The following is a 21,223-nucleotide window of genomic DNA, read 5'->3' on the forward strand; positions in this document are numbered from 1 at the left end:
GAAAAAAGATCACAGGTACTGTTGTGTGTAATAGTTGTTTTTAGAAAAAAACAAAGCATACTGAACACAATTCAGTACGAAATGTAATATACACAATTGTATTACTCGTGCTGTGTGAGAGAAATTAGTTAAATGCTGGCTCTAATGTGAAACGAAACCCAAGTTTACACTACCTACAAAGTGTGTGTTTAGATTTGAAACATTGTTATCTTTAGATCACAAACAGGATTAATAAGCAGTAAAACACAAATGTATGGATGAAGGTTGTTATTCAGAAAACCTAGTCATGTATATACTGTATGTCCTTTCAGACCACCAGGAATTAGCATGCCTAGGCCCCTGTCCTTGCCTGTCACTCGATTTGCATAGCACCTGCCCTGATCTTGGACCCGTTCGTAGGGGTCTCCCTGATACTTTTTGGGGCTAAGTGCCACGAGTCAAGGCTCAACAACCAGGTTCTGGCTGGCGAGCTCTACCCCAACCCTGGTTCACAGATGATCCTCAGACTAATTTTATTGATCCATCTAATGCGGTTTGTGAAAACTTTCTTTATTGATAAGGTTGCATCAACAAGGGCCTCAATCTCACATGCTGGTTATGATCTATCAGTCTCTGTTACCTGCTCTGCTATTTTTGCCCAGTTTGAGCTATGACTCTTTCTTCTTTTTTCTTTACATCACATTATTGGTTACCTAAAGCCTGCAGGTTCCCTATATGATGCCCACTCTTGGGCAAATACTTAGAGAGGAATGTGCTTTTGCTGTGGCATCTCCTAAAATGTGGAATGATTTACCACTGCACAGCAGACATGCTACATCACTGTCGGTTTATAAATCACTTTTTAAAACCCATGCCTTTACCTTGGTTTTTAACACCACATGAGATGTTCATTTTATTTTGTACTTATTGTTTTTATTGCAAGGCTGGGCATATGAGTCCTTAAAGTATTTTGTATTTTAGTATTTTATGTTTTTGTGTCTGTGTCATGACATTTGTAAGTGAAATGTTTTTCTGTTTTATGTACAGCACTTTAGTCCTGTGTGGTAACATGAAGTGCTTTATAAATAAAGCTGTCTTGAATTAAATTGATTGTAGCATGGAGCAGGAGATTGATAAGCATATTGGGGCCTCGTGTTCAGTAATACAAGCACTGTTAGAGTGTACAGTAACGAAGAAAGAGCTGTGCCAAAAACCTCTGTCTACCTTCCATACCTCTCCCAGGGTAATGAGATATGAATTGTTATCAAAGGAAATAGATGCTAGATACAAGTGGCTAAAATGTGCTTCCTCCGTAGCATTGCTTGACCTAATGTGCAACATGGTGCAGAGTTCCATCATCCAGAGGAAATTTGAATAGAATCACTGGTCTTCATCGAAAGGGTGAGTTCAGATGTTTTGGTGTCCTAGAAGCCTCCCTTTGGAGAGTTTTCAGACACATCTCATTAGCAGGAGACCTCGAGACAAACCCACAACCTGCTGGGAGAAATATATGAAAGAAAGGCATGGGTTTCCATCCTGGGCCATTCATCTCTTTGACCCAATCTTGGACAAGTGGAAGATAAGTTTATGTGGCCTGTCAATAGTCCATAGGCATCTTGAGGATTAGCAAGCAAGCCTGTGTGTTCCTGTGGATTTCTAATAAATATTTTCAAACATACTGTATTTGAATTCAAACTTAGTATTTAAGGGGGATGGCAAACAAAGTTGTGTTTGTATGGTTCAGTGTGACTGCTGGTGTGCTCGCAAACAAAGGAGGAAGTTTCAGATTAAGCTGTTATTATCACCGGGCAATCTTCCTCTTTTTGCAGTTTTGTTTTTATCAGTTTTATCAGAAACAGTTTTTAAAATATTTCCTGTTGGAAAACTCTTCAAAGTTATGCCGTTCTGATAATTAAAAAACTGACTAAAGAAAAAACAATCAGGAAGAAGAGATGTCATAAAATAGAAGGAGGGAGCGCATGAGAGAAAAAGAGGTAGCAAGGTTGCAGAGAGAGGGAGGGAGGTGTGCAACAATTTCCTGTAGTTGCATGCTGATCTGATCTGAGTCTTTCAACGTTCCTCTTTGAGTTTGCTTGTCACAGAGAGGAGCACAGAGCTGAGCGAAACAGGATGCAGGCGATCAAATGTGTGGTCGTAGGAGATGGGTATGCCATTACTTTCCTTCACTTTTTTGTGTTAACTTAAGCTGCCTTCTTGATTGTATCAGCCAGGGTTTAGATCAATTGATGGAGATGACCGACCCTGAGTTTAGAATTTAGGATTGTGGAAGAGAAACATCAAAGGCTGAATTAGAGTTTAATGAACTTCCTTAGTGATGTATCTCTACCTTCTATGAAGTATATCCAGCACTGAAACCATAGCATTAGGTGTGTATTTGACAGTACTGATTTGAGCTCTGAAGTTCACAACATGCAGGAACATGCTGCAAAGAAGCAAACTAAGAGTACAGCTCCCCTTTTTAGAGAAGCATTAAAAAGCCTGCCTGAAACAGCTGCTCGCTGAAATTCTCCTTATATGAGAAGTTTGAGCAATATGTCATCATCCACATAAAAACATTCTTGGGGCAAAGCTTATCTTTGAAATAATGCATTTCAGTTACAATTACTTTTCTTCTGTGTAAAAGCGCCAGAAAGCATTTACTCAACAGAGGTTTTACACAGGTGGTGTGGCTACATTTCCTTGTGTGCTGAGCTTCCTGTTGCACATGTCTGTTTTAGAAATGTCAAATGCAGATGCAGGAGAAGTAAGCAGCAGTATATGAATAACTTTGCTTGTTTGACGGTAAAATGGTGAAACCAGAGTCAAAGAATAGGTAATGCTTCCACACCAAAAAATGTAAATGTGGACTGAGTGACAATCTAAAGGTAAAAGAAATATGTAAACACAATACAAAATAGTCCATAGCAGTGTTTTATTTGGTGTGTGTGTGGGTGTGGATGGGGTGTCTAAAACACACAAACCAAGATGATCTCGTTAGATGTGTAAAATTGTTATTATTTATTCATTCTGAGAGCAACGTCTCCACATTCTCTGGATACTTCTGTTATGATTATGACACCATTGGTTCAACATCAGGATTAGCTTGCCCTTTTAAGATGGACCCTGTGGAAACTTAAAACAAGTTGAGCAGCTGTGGTTTTGTGTGCTCTATGACCACGTGTTTGGTCTGTCAGTGCAGCTCAGAGAAGAGGAAGTCAGTTTTAGATCGTAGGGAAGTTTGCTTTTTTAATCTCTACATAACCTTCACGTTAAACTTGATCTATTTATGAATTTACAGTCTGATAGTGCTAAAGACATTTAAAGTCCTTCACCACTCAAAGTGGTGAAACATTGACCTATATAATGTGCAATTATAAAAACATTATAGGAAATGTACAAAATTGATATGTTAAGTTTTGTGTTGAACAGAGTTCCAAAAGTAATGAAATCCTTTAAAAAACAGTTGCTAAATCGATGATTAGAAACACAAAGTTACACTTTTAAGGGAAAACCAATTAAATGTGCACCTTACAAGTTAATTAAACTTTTACCAATAGCAATAACGCTTTTACCAACAATTCTTCAGTGAAGGAATTTAATATTTAGGAGCAAAAACAGAACATAGCAAAGGGTTTATACAAGCAGTAGACTAGCAAAGGTTTGCACTCTATCCACTTCCTAAAATCCATCAATGCACTGTTTCCATTAGGGCTATATTTGACTGATTTTAAATCTTATATTTATAGCAGGTATCCCTGTCCAAAACAATTTACTAAGTTGCACTATAGGATAATATAAAGCATCCTGCATGGCAGGGAATAAACCAGCAATATCCCAACTAAATAACTGCAACTCTCTTACCTGACCTTCGTAGGTGCCATTTTATTTGTAATATTGCATTCTGTGCTAAGACATTCTGTGTAATTAAAAATTGCTCAATAGTGTATTGAACACATAGCGAAAAAAAATTTAATGGTCTGTTTTGGCTGTTTGTGGGCAAGATTTTATAGCTGCTTAGCACAGTGGTTCTCAACAAGTTAGACTCCAGGACCCATCCTCACCCGTTAATGACAAACTGGGACCTAAATTAAGCCACTCAAATTTAATGAATGAAATGATGTTACTGTTTGAACCTAAGATGGTAGAATAGAACATCGCAGTATGCCAACAACAACAACAAAAATAATTTGATGATGAACCAAAACAACTGTCAGGAGATGACAGTAAAGAGGAAATATTACCTTTTACACCAATATCAGGTGCATTTTAATAAAAGCAGAAATACTTCATAAATGTCAACATTTTTATAGCAGGCTCAGTGATTTTATTTACAAACATAAAATAAAGAAGTAAAGGTTAACTGAGAATTAGTTTCCAAAAGACAAAAACTATGTAGTGTAGCTTACTAGTACCCACTAATTCAATATATAACAAACCATTAATTAAGACACATATTCAAGCATTAATCATAAGGCTGACAGAATAATCAGCAATTTTATACAGACTCAGGTGGTGTTTTCATGCTAAATACATTTAATAAAAACGTGTGAATTCCTTTGAATAGGAAGATCCATATGATATACAGTCTGCATTGTACCCTTCTTACCATGCTAAATTGAGCATGTTGTTTTGGTTTTCTTCTATGGTATAAAACAGCAGATGTCAACTTATATAAATGTGTCTTACAATTACAGTTCGTTACTGTGTCAGGACAGAGTAAGTTACTGTTGCCATGATATCACTTTCTTAATTTTTATCCATTCTTAATGGATAAAAATAATCTTGAGATGACAGGCGAATGTTTTAGATGATGTCTACATGACCCCAAGAGCTCAAATAAATATGAGTTGAATTTAATCATAAAAAAGGACCAACTTCTCTATCATGTCAAACTCACCAATTATTTGGCAGGCCGGGGTGAGTGAATCTTCATCAGAGCAGACTGAGCATCTGCATATCATGGCATGAGATCCACTTTTGGTTTTATCACTTCACTGCTTCTATAGTTGAGGCATGCTATTTTTCAACATATAAGTTTTTTTGGTGGCCTGACTTCAAATTACTTGAGTCCAATTATCAGACACATAGAAAAGCGATACTGTGGCGTTATTCATTTAAAGCCACATATCTCCTTAGAAAAGCCAGGCTGACAAATTGCAAGTATGACTAGAGTGTCAAACAGCCATGTTTCTACTATAACATAGTAGAAACTACATATACTACACCAAAGTAATACAGTCAGTCAAATGTTTATTCTGGGACATTGAATTTTACATTAAACAATCTAGATATCTGAAATTGTCGCAAATGAACACACACATTTTTGCTCAATTTTTGTTTTATGTTTTGATGTGTGACTAAAATATGAAAAATATGAAAGTACAAGGCATAAACAAGGACAAGATACAAAAAGTCTAATACAAGACTTAGGTTAGTTTTAGGATTTTGTTGATTTTACTTTAAATTTATTTTCATTTAGTAAAGCATGTTTAGAAAATGGCTGGTTCCTTCCTGTTTTTAGCTTTAACTGATGCTTCTGAAACAGATCACTTCCTTTCTGACACCCATACATGCCACTGAACACATACACACAAATACTGACACTGAGCTCAGTCATACAGTGCAGTTTATAGCCAAAAATCCTAACCTTACTCAGCATCTGGCTTTGTGCAAACGTTTGCATTTTACCTGGATTTTATTGGAACAGTAACATCAAATATCTATCTTCCAGTGAGCCTTTGCAGGACCATCACCCAGCATATCTTAAAAACCAACTCCCAGACTATATTGCCAAAAGTATTTGTCTGTCTACTTCTACAAGTACATGAACTTTGATGAGATCCTACAGACAAAGACATTTTCTGTATTATCCTACATTACTCAGTTTAAGCATCTCCCAATGAGTTAAGAGACAAAGGGTTGGTCTGTCTTAAAAAAGGGCTTCTCTACAAAAGCTACCAGAATTCAGAAATTTACAGGAAATGGTGCAGTTTGCCATTGAAAAATCAACATCTCTAGAACAACATTCTAAAGCTATTTTGTCCAAAATTATAAAGAACATGGTGACAACTTTTTTTTCCTAAAGAACAAAATTTGAAGTATCCTGCCCCCTTACTTGATTGTGACTGGAAGAGTCATTTTTAGGGCAAATGCATTCCCACATTTATGTAAGAGGTAGGGTGGTAAGAGACTTGTGTTACTATGGATTTCTAATTGATTTTTAATATCATGTTTAAATTTGAAAATTCATTATTTTAAGGTGGATTACAAACAGCGTTGTTTCTGTGTACACAAGCCAGACTGAATTTACACACAGCTTGCATTTAAGAAGATTTATTCAGAACATCATGTCCTTGATTTATGAATTTTTCTGTGAAACTGTGATTTGTTATTGTTACACAGTAAGAACAAATTCCTGGAACAAAATTAGAACCGGGCCAGTTGGTACTTGTTGAATCGTCTCTCACATGCAGCTGTGCAATTTTGTCAGTACAGTTGTTGAAACAGCCCATTTGCCGAGCTCCTGCATGAATCCCATTGTGCTTATTCATTAGGCTGCAGTGATGTTTTTACTGTTTACAATAAAGTCATTTTATTCTGCACCTTAAATCTAAGACTGGCTTTTGAGCACGGTGTAAAACCAGTTTTAAAATTGAGAATAGTCAGCATTCATGCATGCGATTCCTTATTGACTGGTGGCCTGTTGAACGTATATGACACTGCCACGCAATCAAAACCGAACAAGATGCTGAAAGTTTGAAGACATTTTTATACCACTTTCAGACAACTCTGCAAATAAGTAGGTCAATGCAGCAGTATCTAATTACAGTCAGTATGCTTACTGCATCATTTCCTGTCAGTGCAAGATAGAAAAGGTTCTTGCTTTTTTACACTGATTGTGGTACTGTCTGTAATAAAAGGTTATACTGTACTGATTTGTTACATACTAGTTAAGCTGTAAAGATGTTCTTTAAAATTAAACACTTCACAATGACACATTCCTTACATTCTCTATGTGATTGTTTTCTTTATTTCAGAGCTGTGGGTAAAACATGTCTTCTCATCAGCTATACAACCAATGCATTCCCTGGGGAATACATTCCTACTGTGTGAGTATAACAGAAACACATACACACACATACTAAGACATACATATTTAGGACAAAGCCTACATAAAGATTCTGACATAAAGGACAGTTATAAATGAACATTTATGTGCAACAACACATAAAACACATTAACCATGTCAAATAGTTCGACTTATGTAACGATAACAACAGACGTGCAGCTGTAGATGTCACAAAGTGCTAACAGGGACAGGTTGGGACTAGCAGCAACAATCAGGTGAGGAAAACACACCTCTTTTGAAACTCAAGTGTATTAGAGCTTTAGGTGAGGTGCAAGAGGAAGAGACATTTTATTTCCACATGTCACTTTTCCACTAACCCAAACACGCCACTCTGTGCTTTATTAGAGACATTAAATTGCAGTAGGAAATATTACAATCTCTGGTTTGCAACAGGTATATTGACAAAGTTTGTAAAAAAAAAAAAAAAAAAGGACTTCTACAGGGAAATTTAAAATGAACTATTTTGTATCATATATAGTTTTGTTTTTAAAGCAGATATTTAATCAGCTAATAACTTTTATGTTAAAATGCAATAGGACAGAGGGGCCAATGATCAGTCTTTTGCAAACTATTTTTATGATATGAATTTAGGAGAGAAGACTAGTTTCAATAATATGCCAATTGTATAAATTTGGTTATGTTTTATTCCAATGACGCATGATTAAGCTATCTGAAACAATTTTTAAGTTTCATAAATCAGTCAGTTTCGTAATATTTTAAAATCAGTCAGTCTCACAACCTCAAAATCGATATCAAGGATGAATTCTAGATGTTTGCAGTAACTGATCTTTCTTACAAACAAAGATGCAAAAAGATTGCTGTATGTTTGTCAGTATTAAGACCTATTGAATCAGCACTGAAATGACCATTTTACTTAACAATAAGAAGAAAAATAATCAGGAATTGGTAATTAGTGTTTCCAGTATTTAAATTACCATTTAATTCAAATAGTATCTTCTTACTCAATGATTCAACTGATTTTTGAAGGTAAGCTGTTTCATACATCTTGCGGTAATCTGGACAAAATTTAAGTATGTAAAAAGCCAAATCATGAGTTTAGCGTGTGTCTGTCCACATTTTTTAAAATGTAATTTTTTTTCGATAAACCCTTATTCTACCGCCCGCCTCACCCTTCTTTGTTTACTTTATAGCGAGCCGCTTTTAAATGCCAACTTCCATATTTTAGAAACTTCACAAAATTCTACTACGGTTTGTTGTTTTTGCAAATGACCAGATTGCTGTACCCCGACAAGATTGTTTGTAGTCTCCATCAGACCACCTCTGAAAATGTTCTGGAGGCTCCCTTGTAAATATGTTAGTGCATAGTCTTTGTCATTTAGTACATGTCAATCCAAAGTGATTAACATGTTAAGCCCTAAGGTTTGTAAACATTTGGTACCTGTGTAAAGGTAAGACATAAAAGAATATTTTTCAAGTAGAAGCACTATTGCAACTGTTACTATGTCTGGTTTATTTGTGATCAAAAAAAAAATTAAACACACCACACACAGCTGGCGGGTTGGTTGGCAGGTTGGTCGGGCTTCACAAGTTAAAAGAAGACATATAGACATCTTTTTAAATTATTTTTGGATACATATCACATTTCAAGGGTGTCTTCAATAATAAAAAAAAATTGTTTTCAATTTAAACACTTGTGATTTTTTATTAAGACCATTTCAATGATTTCAGTTGCTGGATACAGTTAAGAGGTTTGAGTCATTGATTTATAACAAACACACGAGAGGATTCAAAATTGCAGCACCAGATATCAAGTAACAGTTCACTTTTTATTTGACACATCTTTGACCTGGCTGATAGTGATGTGACAGTTAATTTGAGCAAGAGTGTGATACGGAAGCCGAAGTCAAGCAAAATGTTCACACTTTGCTAAAGGGAAACATCACTATAACACTAGAATGAAAAGTCTAACATAGCCATGCTATGACGTATTTTTGTGTTGCAGTTTTTTGTCTGTTTTTTATAAAATTGCAAGCAACAAACTTCAACAAAATAAAATATATCTTTTTTTTTCTTAGGGTTAAGCTTTGTTTTGCAGCAATAATTGTGCTATTCTTTAATTCAAAATGCATATTGGTAAAAATTACACCTGCTCAAAGGAGGCTGTAGTGTTTCAGTTTGGCCACTAAAGAGCAGTGTTGCTTAAAAACTGTTGCTTACAATCGCCTCTAAATAAAGGACAGGAAAACCCTTCAGTTCATTTCCTTTTCCTTTTCTTATTGTTTGCTTTAGTATTGCTTTAGTAGTGCTATAATATCACAGAGCCATTTGGTTTATTTTTTTCTTCTGTGTTTTTTTTAACACAAAACGTATCCTTTCTCATATCTGATGGTTTAGGATTTTTCCTAGAACTTTGCTGGAATCGAATCTCTGTGGCACCTATACATCAACTGACTCATAGTTTAAATGACTGGTTAAATTAAAGGCTAACTGACTGATGACTGACCTTCTGTGTCTTCGACAGCTTTGACAACTACTCGGCTAATGTGATGGTGGACAGCAAGCCGGTAAACCTGGGCCTCTGGGATACAGCAGGACAGGAAGATTATGACAGGCTTCGCCCACTGTCCTATCCACAGACGGTATGCAATGAATTTCACATGATGAAGTGCACATGCAGGGCATTTCATTAGAAAACAAAATCTATTTTGTCCCCAGCTGTGGAAAGTGCAAGAATTTAAATTGCAGCTGTCAGATCTATAACAAACTGCAGTCTAAAAAAAATGACATTCTCATCGACTGGAGCAACAGGGAAGGAAATTAAAGATAAATGTTCTTCAGGATGGTTCAGACAGCAAAAGGAAATGAACCTTTGAAAAAAATACACTGAAATATTCAGGATGATCAGGAACTGTTGAATACAGTATTTAAGATGACATTGATAAAAGTTACTACATCGATATTTAATGGAATGCAAAATAGGTCAGTTTGCATTTCACAAATACAGGTCCTTCTCAAAATATTAGCATATCGTGATAAAGTTCATTATTTTCCATAATGTCATGATGTAAATTTAACATTCATATATTTTAGATTCATTGTACACTAACTGAAATATTTCAGGTCTTTTATTGTCTTAATATGGATGATTTTGGCATACAGCTCATGAAAACCCAAAATTCCTATCTCACAAAATTAGCATATCATTAAAAGGGTCTCTAAACGAGCTATGAACCTAATCATCTGAATCAACGATCCCTGAGGCCTTTAAAACTCCCAACCTGGTTCATCACTCATAACCCCAATCATGGGTAAGACTGCCGACCTGACTGCACTCCAGAAGGCCACTATTGACACCCTCAAGCAAGAGGATAAGACACAGAAAGAAATTTCTGAACGAATAGGCTGTTCCCAGAGTGCTGTATCAAAGCACCTCAGTGGGAAGTCAGCGGGAAGGAAAAAGTGTGGCAGAAAATGCTGCACAACGAGAAGAGGTGACCGGACCCTGAAGAAGATTGTGGAGAAGGGCCGATTCCAGACCTTTGGGGGACCTGCGGAAGCAGTGGACTGAGTCTGGAGTAGAAACATCCAGAGCCACCGTGCACAGGCGTGTGCAGGAAATGGACTACAGGTGCCGCATTCCCCAGGTCAAGCCACTTTTGAACCAGAAACAGCGGCAGAAGCGCCTGACCTGGGCTACAGAGAAGCAGCACTGGACTGTTGCTCAGTGGTCCAAAGTACTTTTTTCGGATGAAAGCAAATTCTGCATGTCATTCGGAAATCAAGGTGCCAGAGTCTGGAGGAAGACTGGGGAGAAGGAAATGCCAAAATGCCAGAAGTCCAGTGTCAAGTACCCACAGTCAGTGATGGTCTGGGGTGCCGTGTCAGCTGCTGGTGTTGGTCCACTGTGTTTTATCAAGGGCAGGGTCAGTGCAGCTAGCTATCAGGAGATTTTGGAGCACTTCATGCTTCCATCTGCTGAAAAGCTTTATGGAGATGAAGATTTCATTTTTCAGCACGACCTGGCACCTGCTCACAGTGCCAAAACCACTGGTAAATGGTTTACTGACCATGGTATCACTGTGCTCAATTAGCCTGCCACTCTCCTGACCTGAACCCCATAGAGAATGAGCTAAAGGCCGCTATTGAAGCATCCTGGGCCTCCATAAGACCTCAGCAGTGCCTCCATGCCACACCGCATTGAAGCAGTCATTTCTGCAAAAGGATTTCCGACCAAGTATTGAGTGCATAACTGTACATGATTATTTGAAGGTTGACGTCTTTGTATTAAAAACACTTTTCTTTTATTGGTCGGATTAAATATGCTAATTTTGTGAGATAGGAATTTTGGGTTTTCATGAGCTGTATGCCAAAATCATCTGTATTAAGACAATAAAAGACCTGAAATATTTCAGTTAATGTGCAATGAATCTAAAATATATGAATGTTAAATTTTCATCATGACATTATGGAAAATAATGAACTTTATCACAATATGCTAATATTTTGAGAAGGACCTGTAATTATGTTAGTAGATGTTTAGATGAAAATTGCCTGTCAAACACATAACCTTAACATGCATAATCCTTTGTTTTTGTTGTTTTGTTCTATTAAGGATGTCTTCCTTATCTGTTTTTCTCTGGTGAGCCCAGCGTCCTATGAGAACGTCCGGGCCAAGGTAAGTCTCATATCTGACATTATCCCATGAAAAGCTTTGCATAACTCAGTTAGGCTTAATTTATATAGCAGCCTAAGAAAAATCAATGAAACGAGTTAGGTTGAAACATTGTAGAAGACGTAGTATCAGTTTTCTACTAATAATTGTGTAGTCGTGCTTCCTGGACTTTAGTGTCAGTTTTATGTGACGAGGTGCTCTTTGAATGAGCCAGCATTAAACTTGAGCTTAAAAAATCTCCAAACCACTCTGTCTTTAAAAAATGTTAAAAGGCCTTTATTAACATGAAATGATTTAAAAGACCAATAACGTTCCGACATATGTCAGCGTACGTTTCCTTTAGGAACTCTAACTTAATACAATGAATCACCAGTTCTTTTAAAGAGACAGTTCATTAATATGAGTACACCTGTAGTTAATCCTCTGTCACTAGGACTCCACTCCTAAAGAACAATCTCCTGAGTATGTTATTAAAAAAAAAACACAGCCGAAGATCACAAAGAATCACTATATTCCTGTGCTTATTAGAAAAGGAGACACGAAAATGAAAAGGGGAATGCTCTTTGGATTTGTAAACTACAAGCCACACACTTTCTAAGACTCAACCAAGATTTGGGTTTTACTGTCTTAATCCAAATATTTTTCTCTACTTTTTCCATGTATGTTGACTTATGTCTTTACTTACATGCCTTTGGCTACAGGTGTAGACTATGAAAGAAGCCTTCTGTTGTTTTTTTCATACTCCGGTGTTAGATTTTTAGGGGTAGAGTCCTGCTGATGGAGCATTCATTACAGGTGGAGTACTCACGCTAATGAAATATCTCTTTAAAAGGACTGCTGATTGATTGTGATCTTTATGAATCTTTTAGACCATGACATGCTAATGAAGGTCTTTAAATATTTTTTTAAGAAGAGAGTGCCTTCAGATATTACCATTTTTTACACTATATATTCAAGAAATAAAAAGAAAAAATTCTATAACCAGAAAAAAAAGAAATAAAATTAGAAAAAAATTATTTCCAAAACCAATAAACTTGGAGTAATTAAACTCATCTATGTAAACTCTCACGTCGCAAGTTTAAGCGAGCAGCAGTAAAACAGAAATAAATTCAAACCAATTTAATTCAGTTTATTAATTTACAACAATGTCATCTCAATGTACTTTCTAAGACATCATTTCAATCAATATCCCAAAATTTATACTCAAATTAATTACAATACATTACAATGGTATAGATAGATTTCAGTTTAATTATATGTATATTCTAAACTCAACCCTAAAAACAATATATACAAGTTAAATTCAGTTTATGATTACAAGAAACAAAGTATTTTAAAATTTGGTTTGGTTTAATAAATGCCCAACAAGAACATTAAAACTAATCCACTAAAGGTAGCAGCAGTATGATTTATCTGGCAATTCCCATAACTTCTGCATGTCAATCAAATGGCTTCGGTGCAAGGAATGCTATTAAGATGATTGTGTTTGTCAGTCAAATGTTACATCAGTCACAGGCTAATGGACAGAAAAATAGTCTTCGAGGACATAGGATGAAGTAGGTCTAGAAGTGACAAAGGGAAGAGTGAGTGAGTGAGTGAGTGAGTGAGTGAGTGAGTACAGGAAACAAAAGACAATTAATGAAATATATGTGTGACAGATAAGTAAAAGGCAACAACAGCAATTGCAATTTTGTAAATAATCTGTATTTATTCTTAAAAGAAGTAGAATATCATTCTGCATGTAAAATCAATTTTGCATTAAATCTTACTACTGTTTTTGATTCTTGTTGTAGTGCTTGAAAAAGTTCCCTTCTACATTTTCTTTGTATTCAGTGGTACCCAGAGGTTCGTCACCACTGCCCATCCACCCCCATCATCCTGGTGGGCACCAAGCTGGATCTGAGAGATGAGAAGGAAACAATTGAGAAGTTGAAGGAAAAGAAGCTGGCACCTATCACCTATCCACAGGGTCTCGCTCTGGCTAAAGAGATAGGTTAGTTTCACTTGTGAGGTTTTCAGTACCACTCCGTCAAAAAAGCAATCAATGCAATTTACAATGTTGTTAAATTTGTGCTTTACTTGAAGACTTAGTAGCGCATATGTGTGTTATTCTGTGTCTTCAGAATCTGTTAAGTACCTGGAGTGCTCAGCCTTGACACAGCGTGGCTTGAAAACTGTGTTCGATGAGGCCATCCGGGCTGTGCTTTGCCCCCAGCCTGCCAAGGTCAAGAAGAAGCCCTGTTCACTGCTGTAAAAGGTGAGACATACATGGAAACAATAAGGAGAGAGGGCAAGACATGTAAGGACATTTTCTACACATTACAGCAAATATACAGAGAATAAAATGAGTCTCAGTTACAAACAAAAGATACATGAACTTTTCGTAGTAGAAAAGACCCTGACACAAAATACAAAATACATACAGCACAGCTGGACCTGTGTGATTCCTTGTTTAGCAACATCTTTCATTAGTCTGCATTTGGGCTATGCAAATAACTGCTAAACAAGCTGGGTGGTGGCAAACTCCACTTCTTCCATTATGGATTAGGGTTTTAGCTCTGATATGCACAACCACAGAATATACAAAGGTTTTTGCAGTACCACTTTGTAGTCTGTATGGAAGTTGTAAGCTGCCAGCACTGCTAGCACATTTAACTAGACTTGGAAAACTTGCAGTAGTGACAGTCCATCGATCTTTTTCATTGCTTTCACATATCAAGGATTAGGTTACAATAGAGGTCCAGTAGGGAAACCCCGACACCATCTGGGTCATTCTGAGGTATCCCAATGTGTTCCCAGGCCAGAGGAAATATATAGTCCCTCCAGTGAATTATGTGAGGAGTTAAGAACTGACTGCCAAAAACAAAGCAAAAAAACACTTTTGTGTCTCACTTGTTGTAATTTGCAGCTGTAAAACATCCATTCAGAAATCCATGGAAGAACAATGACAGCAAAAAAGCTATGATGCAGTCATTTATTGCGCTCTAACCATACATGTAGCTTAGCCATCAACTATGCTGCCCAGCCTCTTTGTCCTAGCTCACCTTATTGACTTTGTCAGCTCATTTATTTGGCTATCCTCCAGCAGTTGGTTATGCAGCTTTTCAACCATAATAGGCTGTTAGATATTTTTCTTATATCGAAGACATCCTTATCCACAAAATTTGAAAACCAATAGCAGAATCACCGCTGAAGTGGCCAAAAAAACTAAACATAGTTTTCCTGTAGCCCACTTTAGAGGAGTATGCAGTACTAGCTATTCTTAAACCTGTTATTTATTAAAGTTATCTATTGCAGCACAGCTTCTGTAATTACTAAGAGCACCTCAGGGCAGCTTTCCGATTACCTAGAGAGAGTAAACATAATGCAAGCCTTACAATAGTAAGCTGTACTCCAATCATGCAACATTAGAAACTAAAATCCCCCATAATTTAGATCTCCTGCTGTTTTAGAATTAACAGAATTTAATCCTTCTTGTAAAGTAGAAAGGCAGATTGTCATAGTTTGAGAGCATTTTGACCCACATGCAGAAACTTCTAAGAGACAGAACAAATCTTTTAAAACATTTATTCAGAGAAAAGATTGCGCTTCATCAGAGGGTGACTAGAGAGGGTGAGGCTAGAGATACCGCTATGGTTTACACTCAGGCGTTGAATGATCGGCAGCCCACTTCTTTTAAACCTCCCTAACGAGCCTAATCCATCACAGGTGTGGCGAAGGCCGCAACGCAGCTCCGCCCACCAACAGAACCTGCTCTCAGGAAAAAAGCAAAAACAATGGATTCTGATACAGATATGCTTTTTCACCAGACTAAGATAAGAAATCACAAGTCCTTGAGCTGCTAAGAAAAGAAAAATGAACCTTTTATTCCGGTGATCCTGTTTTTTTTAAGTAATGTCCTGTATGAATTACCTTTCTATTTCAATGTGATTTATGTTGGTTGTACTTGAACTCTTACAGGACGAAAGAAGAGCAACGCCGGACATTCAGACTCTGCCTTAAAAGAAGATTTCAAAGTTCTTTATTCAAAGTTCCTTATAAATCTCTACTGTAATTGTAAAAAATACCTTGACAGTTACGATTTAGAAGCAAGAAAATATCTATCTCAAGCCTTCTAATACTGAGCAATACAGATGCTGCAAGACATTTAACTTCTTTGTACAATTATGGTAATTTCTCATAGTAACTGTCCCAGATTTGCACACTGTACTGTCACCCTATGACCTTATGAGATATATGTTAACTTTTGTGTTTCTCTAATATACGAAATAAAAATAGTTGTGCATCGTTTCATTGTAACAATTCTTATTGCAAGCAGTGTTTCTCTAAGATGCGTTCAATGTGTTGTTGGAAAGCTTAATATAATCACATGGATAAAAAGATTTTGATCAGATGTGTTGGAATAAACTTAATAAAGTGATATATTGTTTTTTTGTGGTGTCAAAATAAGATAAATAAATCGCAATTAAATTGAGAATTTGAAAAAATTATTCTATTTACTCAAGTTTTGCATGAGAATTAAATATCTGGTCTTTCATTTGTGAAATCTCTCTCAAGCAGTATCATATATGCGTCATGAAATAGACGAGCAGAGTCTGAGATAATGCTGATTTATCTGATGGCATTTCTCCCATCTGTTATGAGCATCATCTATATCACTTTGCTTTCCTGAAGGGCAAGACATTGTGGCAATAACATCAATCTGACTAATTTTCAGCAATTTCCTGTGGAAACCTGATTAATGATGAGAATGCAGTTCTAGCTATCACCAGGTGAAAAACATTGGCCATCTGTTTTAATCTCAGGATGCATTATTTTCTAAAGCTCAAAGTCAGGGTTAAGAACAAAAATTAATAGGAAAATTCTTTATTATCCAGTTCTGAATGTACTACAGTATGGAGTTTCTGAAACTTATAAAACTGTGTTCTTAATAAAGGAAAAGGCATTAAATGTGAATTTGGTAACATTTTAACTAATGCATCAAATAACAAAATTATCAGTTTGTTTTCTACATACATTTGGTTTTTTTTGTCTTGAATTCTTTCTAAAGTTTGGTCAGAATGAATTTAGAGGAAGAACAGAGATGTAGGAAAATATTTAAAAGGACGATTTCTTTGAGAAATGTCTATCGTTGATCTGGCTTCAAGAGAGCAAGATTATAAACAGACAACAGGAAGGCTAAACAGCATACAGCTAAGTGGATCCAATGATGTATGAGGGAGATAGAGCACTTGAAATGTCCTAGGGGGCGCTGTTGATCCAAAGTCCAATGTAATCTAATAGAGTTGTTTAGGGGCTGACAAACATCAACCATATTCAGTTTGGAGTGAATGGGACGTTCCATGTGGAAGCTACACTCATTTGTTAATTAGTGAGCGGGGCTAAAGTGATGTAATGTATTGACTGTGTCAACATGTCCAGCATTGATCCATGATGATGTACAGGTCCTTCTCAAAATATTAGCATATTGTGATAAAGTTCATTATTTTCCATAATGTCATGATGAAAATTTAACATTCATATATTTTAGATTCATTGCACACTAACTGAAATATTTCAGGTCTTTTATTGTCTTAATATGGATGATTTTGGCATACAGCTCATGAAAACCCAAAATTCCTATCTCACAAAATTAGCATATCATTAAAAGGGTCTCTAAACGAGCTATGAACCTAATCATCTGAATCAACGAGTTAACTCTAAACACCTGCAAAAGATTCCTGAGGCCTTTAAAACTCCCAGCCTGGTTCATCACTCAAAACCCCAATCATGGGTAAGACTGCCGACCTGACTGCTGTCCAGAAGGCCACTATTGACACCCTCAAGCAAGAGGGTAAGACACAGAAAGAAATTTCTGAACGAATAGGCTGTTCCCAGAGTGCTGTATCAAGGCACCTCAGTGGGAAGTCTGTGGGAAGGAAAAGGTGTGGCAGAAAAAGGCTGGACAACGAGAAGAGGTGACCGGACCCTGAAGAAGATTGTGGAGAAGGGCCGATCCCAGACCTTGGGGGACCTGCGGAAGCAGTGGACTGAGTCTGGAGTAGAAACATCCAGAGCCACCGTGCACAGGCGTGTGCAGGAAATGGGCTACAGGTGCCGCATTCCCTAGGTCAAGCCACTTTTGAACCAGAAACAGCGGCAGAAGCGCCTGACCTGGGCTACAGAGAAGCAGCACTGGACTGTTGCTCAGTGGTCCAAAGTACTTTTTTCGGATGAAAGCAAATTCTGCATGTCATTCGGAAATCAAGGTGCCAGAGTCTGGAGGAAGACTGGGGAGAAGGAAATGCCAAAATGCCAGAAGTCCAGTGTCAAGTACCCACAGTCAGTGATGGTCTGGGGTGCCGTGTCAGCTGCTGGTGTTGGTCCACTGTGTTTTATCAAGGGCAGGGTCAATGCAGCTAGCTATCAGGAGATTTTGGAGCACTTCATGCTTCCATCTGCTGAAAAGCTTTATGGAGATGAAGATTTCATTTTTCAGCACGACCTGGCACCTGCTCACAGTGCCAAAACCACTGGTAAATGGTTTACTGACCATGGTATCACTGTGCTCAATTGGCCTGCCAACTCTCCTGACCTGAACCCCATAGAGAATCTGTGGGATATTGTGAAGAGAACGTTGAGAGACTCAAGACCCAACACTCTGGATGAGCTAAAGGCTGCTATCGAAGCATCCTGGGCCTCCATAAGACCTCAGCAGTGCCACAGGATGATTGCCTCCATGCCACGCCGCATTGAAGCAGTCATTTCTGCAAAAGGATTCCCGACCAAGTATTGAGTGCATAACTGTACATGATTATTTTAAGGTTGACGTTTTTTGTATTAAAAACACTTTTCTTTTATTGGTCGGATGAAATATGCTAATTTTGTGAGATAGGAATTTTGGGTTTTCATGAGCTGTATGCCAAAAGCATCCGTATTAAGACAATAAAAGACCTGAAATATTTCAGTTAGTGTGCAATGAATCTAAAATATATGAATGTTAAATTTTCATCATGACATTATGGAAAATAATGAACTTTATCACAATATGCTAATATTTTGAGAAGGACCTGTACAGTAAGTTTCAAGCGGATCTGATCAGGCATGAGGGAGCTAGAGCCCTTGAAGTGTCATAGGGGGCACTGTTGAGCCAAATTCAAATGTAATCTAATAGAGCTGTTTAGGGGCTGACAAAGATCAACCATGTTCAGTTTGGAGTAAATCGGACCATGCATGTGTAATTTACAGCCAAACGTATGGCCGTGGCGTGACATCAGAATCCCCACGCCATCATAGCAACACCCTCCAGCAAAAGCTGTGTAAAACCATCATGTTATCTGTTACTTGGGACATTTTCACATTGATCAGGTGAAGAACATCAAAGATTGACTCTCTAAAGGAAAACATGACACTTCCTGTTCTCAGGGGGTGGGGCTTCGATGATGTCAGCATCTGATCAGTGAATATTGTTCAGGGCCAGAGACAGATGAATCTCAGAAGGTTTCAGGTCTCTGTGACTTTCCTTATAGGAGCTATATCAATTTCGTCTTTTATGATGAGAAGACATATTTTGAGGCTTGGCCACGCCCACACGCTTTTATGTATCAAAAAGCTTTTGATAACTTTCGATCCCCAATGCCTTAAGAGTATACTGATTGATTTTCATGTCTCTAATTCAAAAGCTGTAGGAGGAGGTCGCTCAGATATACGGGCTAGAAAGGGCAAAACCAGGGTCAAAATGGCTAATTCAATCCAAGATGGCCGACTTCCAATGCTTCCAAGAGACTTCCGGTTCTCAGGGGGCGTGGCTTTGATGATGTCAGCATATGACCCCATAGGATTGTCGGGAACCCGAAGATCCTCCTTCATGCCAACTTTGGTGTGATTTGGAATTTGTTTGGGAGAGTCATTGCATTTTTTTAGTTTGGGCACAAACATGGCCGAAACTTAGGATTTTGATAACTTTTAATCCCCCATGCCTTATTAGCATATTGCCCAAATATGAAGCCAATAGCTCAAAATCCCTAGGAGGAGTTCGTTAAAGTTCGAGGTGAGTAAAAGTGAAAAACGGCCAAAAATCGGCCTTTGACCCAAAATGGCCGACTTCCTGTGCATTTTAGGGCATACCCCCAAGAGACTTTTTTTCTTGGTTTGAGGAGCTCTAGCAGTTTGCGAAATTTCAGATCTCTACAATTTACGGTCCGTCCTAACTCACGTTTGGTGGCGTGGCTGAGTGGTTTGGCCACGCCCACTGACAACAACATTAAGGAACAAGAATTTTACGTGGGGGACAATTTTGGGTAAAATGTGGTGAGTTTTGGTGCATGGCAAAGTCCCCATATTGCCCCGCAAAGACGCAATGGAAAAAACAAACAAAAATTACAATAGGCCCTTGCAGTTTTCCTGCTCGGGCCTAAATAAGAATTATTGCGATTACAATAGGCCCTTACAGTTTTCCTGCTCGGGCCTAATAATAGTTTTAAATATTGTTGTTTGTGTCTTAGACATTTTTGTTTTTTTGTTTGTTTTCATTTAAATTAATGGACCTCAGTAGCACTTTGGTCACTTTGAATGTGTAAAGTGCTCTATAAATAAACGTTGATTGATTGATTGATTGATTGATTGATTGATTGATTGATTGATTGATTGCAATCCAAGAGTCCTGAATTTTGGATAGGAATCAACTCAAAATGTCTCTCAGGTATTTCAACAGTTTTTTTGATTTTAATTGCCTCCATTATTATTCACAATGTAGTTTAAATGCCAAGTTTTTAGGAATGAAAATTTTCTATTTCTTACAGTTAGTTCTACTGTTAGGAAATAACCAATTCACATCAATGCCACAAAAACCTTTAATAAGACAGTAACATTGTTGAATGCAAAGTTGTCTGATACTAACTGTTACTTTTATGACAAACATCTGCTGTCAAATATTATCAGATTAAGGTTCCCTGTTTATATTTGGAACCACAGAACTCAAATTAACAATTTAAACACTATATCCTTGGTTATATACTTGGTCATAAATTAATCCAGTAGTTTTTTCAATCCAGCTTCGATAATCTTGGTGGCAGAGGTCCATGAATCCCAATGGTTTCCTATATGGATGATCAGGATCTTCGGTGAAAGCATTGATACCATAAAGCCTGCCTCTGTACTCAACTCCTCCACCTGAATCACCCTGTGAAAGATAAACATTATGCTTCAGAAAACTCTGTGGTCCAATTCAGTTAAATTTGGCTGCCCAGCTCTCCGGAGCTAACGCTATTGTTCACAGAGCGAACGCAGAGGTTAGCTGAAAGCCAACCGCTTGTTGACTGTGGACGTTTATCCGAACTTCATCGCCCTTGGACAACGTTTACTCACCATGGTCAGAGGTTAGGTTTGGGCAGATTAACAGATAGGTTTAGGATGAAATGATCTAAACGTTTTCATGTTATGAAGTTTGTTTTGTGGAACTCGGCTATCTTTGTGCTAGCAAGCTACCTGTAGCACACAGGCCG

The 21,223-nt window shown here is 37.5% G+C and overlaps 1 protein-coding gene across 1 annotated transcript; it reads left to right on the plus strand.

The window, feature by feature from the left end:
• Positions 1-1,993: 1,993 nt before the first annotated feature.
• rac2 (Rac family small GTPase 2) lies at positions 1,994-16,031 on the plus strand. Its single transcript, XM_047366972.1, has 7 exons — positions 1,994-2,144; positions 7,017-7,088; positions 9,591-9,708; positions 11,682-11,744; positions 13,575-13,734; positions 13,865-13,998; positions 15,702-16,031. Exons 1-6 carry the CDS (start codon positions 2,110-2,112, stop codon positions 13,993-13,995), a joined length of 579 nt encoding a protein of 192 aa, XP_047222928.1. The 5' UTR covers positions 1,994-2,109; the 3' UTR covers positions 13,996-13,998; positions 15,702-16,031.
• Positions 16,032-21,223: the final 5,192 nt, after the last annotated feature.

The sequence above is a fragment of the Girardinichthys multiradiatus genome, chromosome 5 (assembly GCF_021462225.1).
Source record: "Girardinichthys multiradiatus isolate DD_20200921_A chromosome 5, DD_fGirMul_XY1, whole genome shotgun sequence".
In the NCBI taxonomy this organism is placed as follows: Eukaryota; Metazoa; Chordata; class Actinopteri; order Cyprinodontiformes; family Goodeidae; genus Girardinichthys; species Girardinichthys multiradiatus.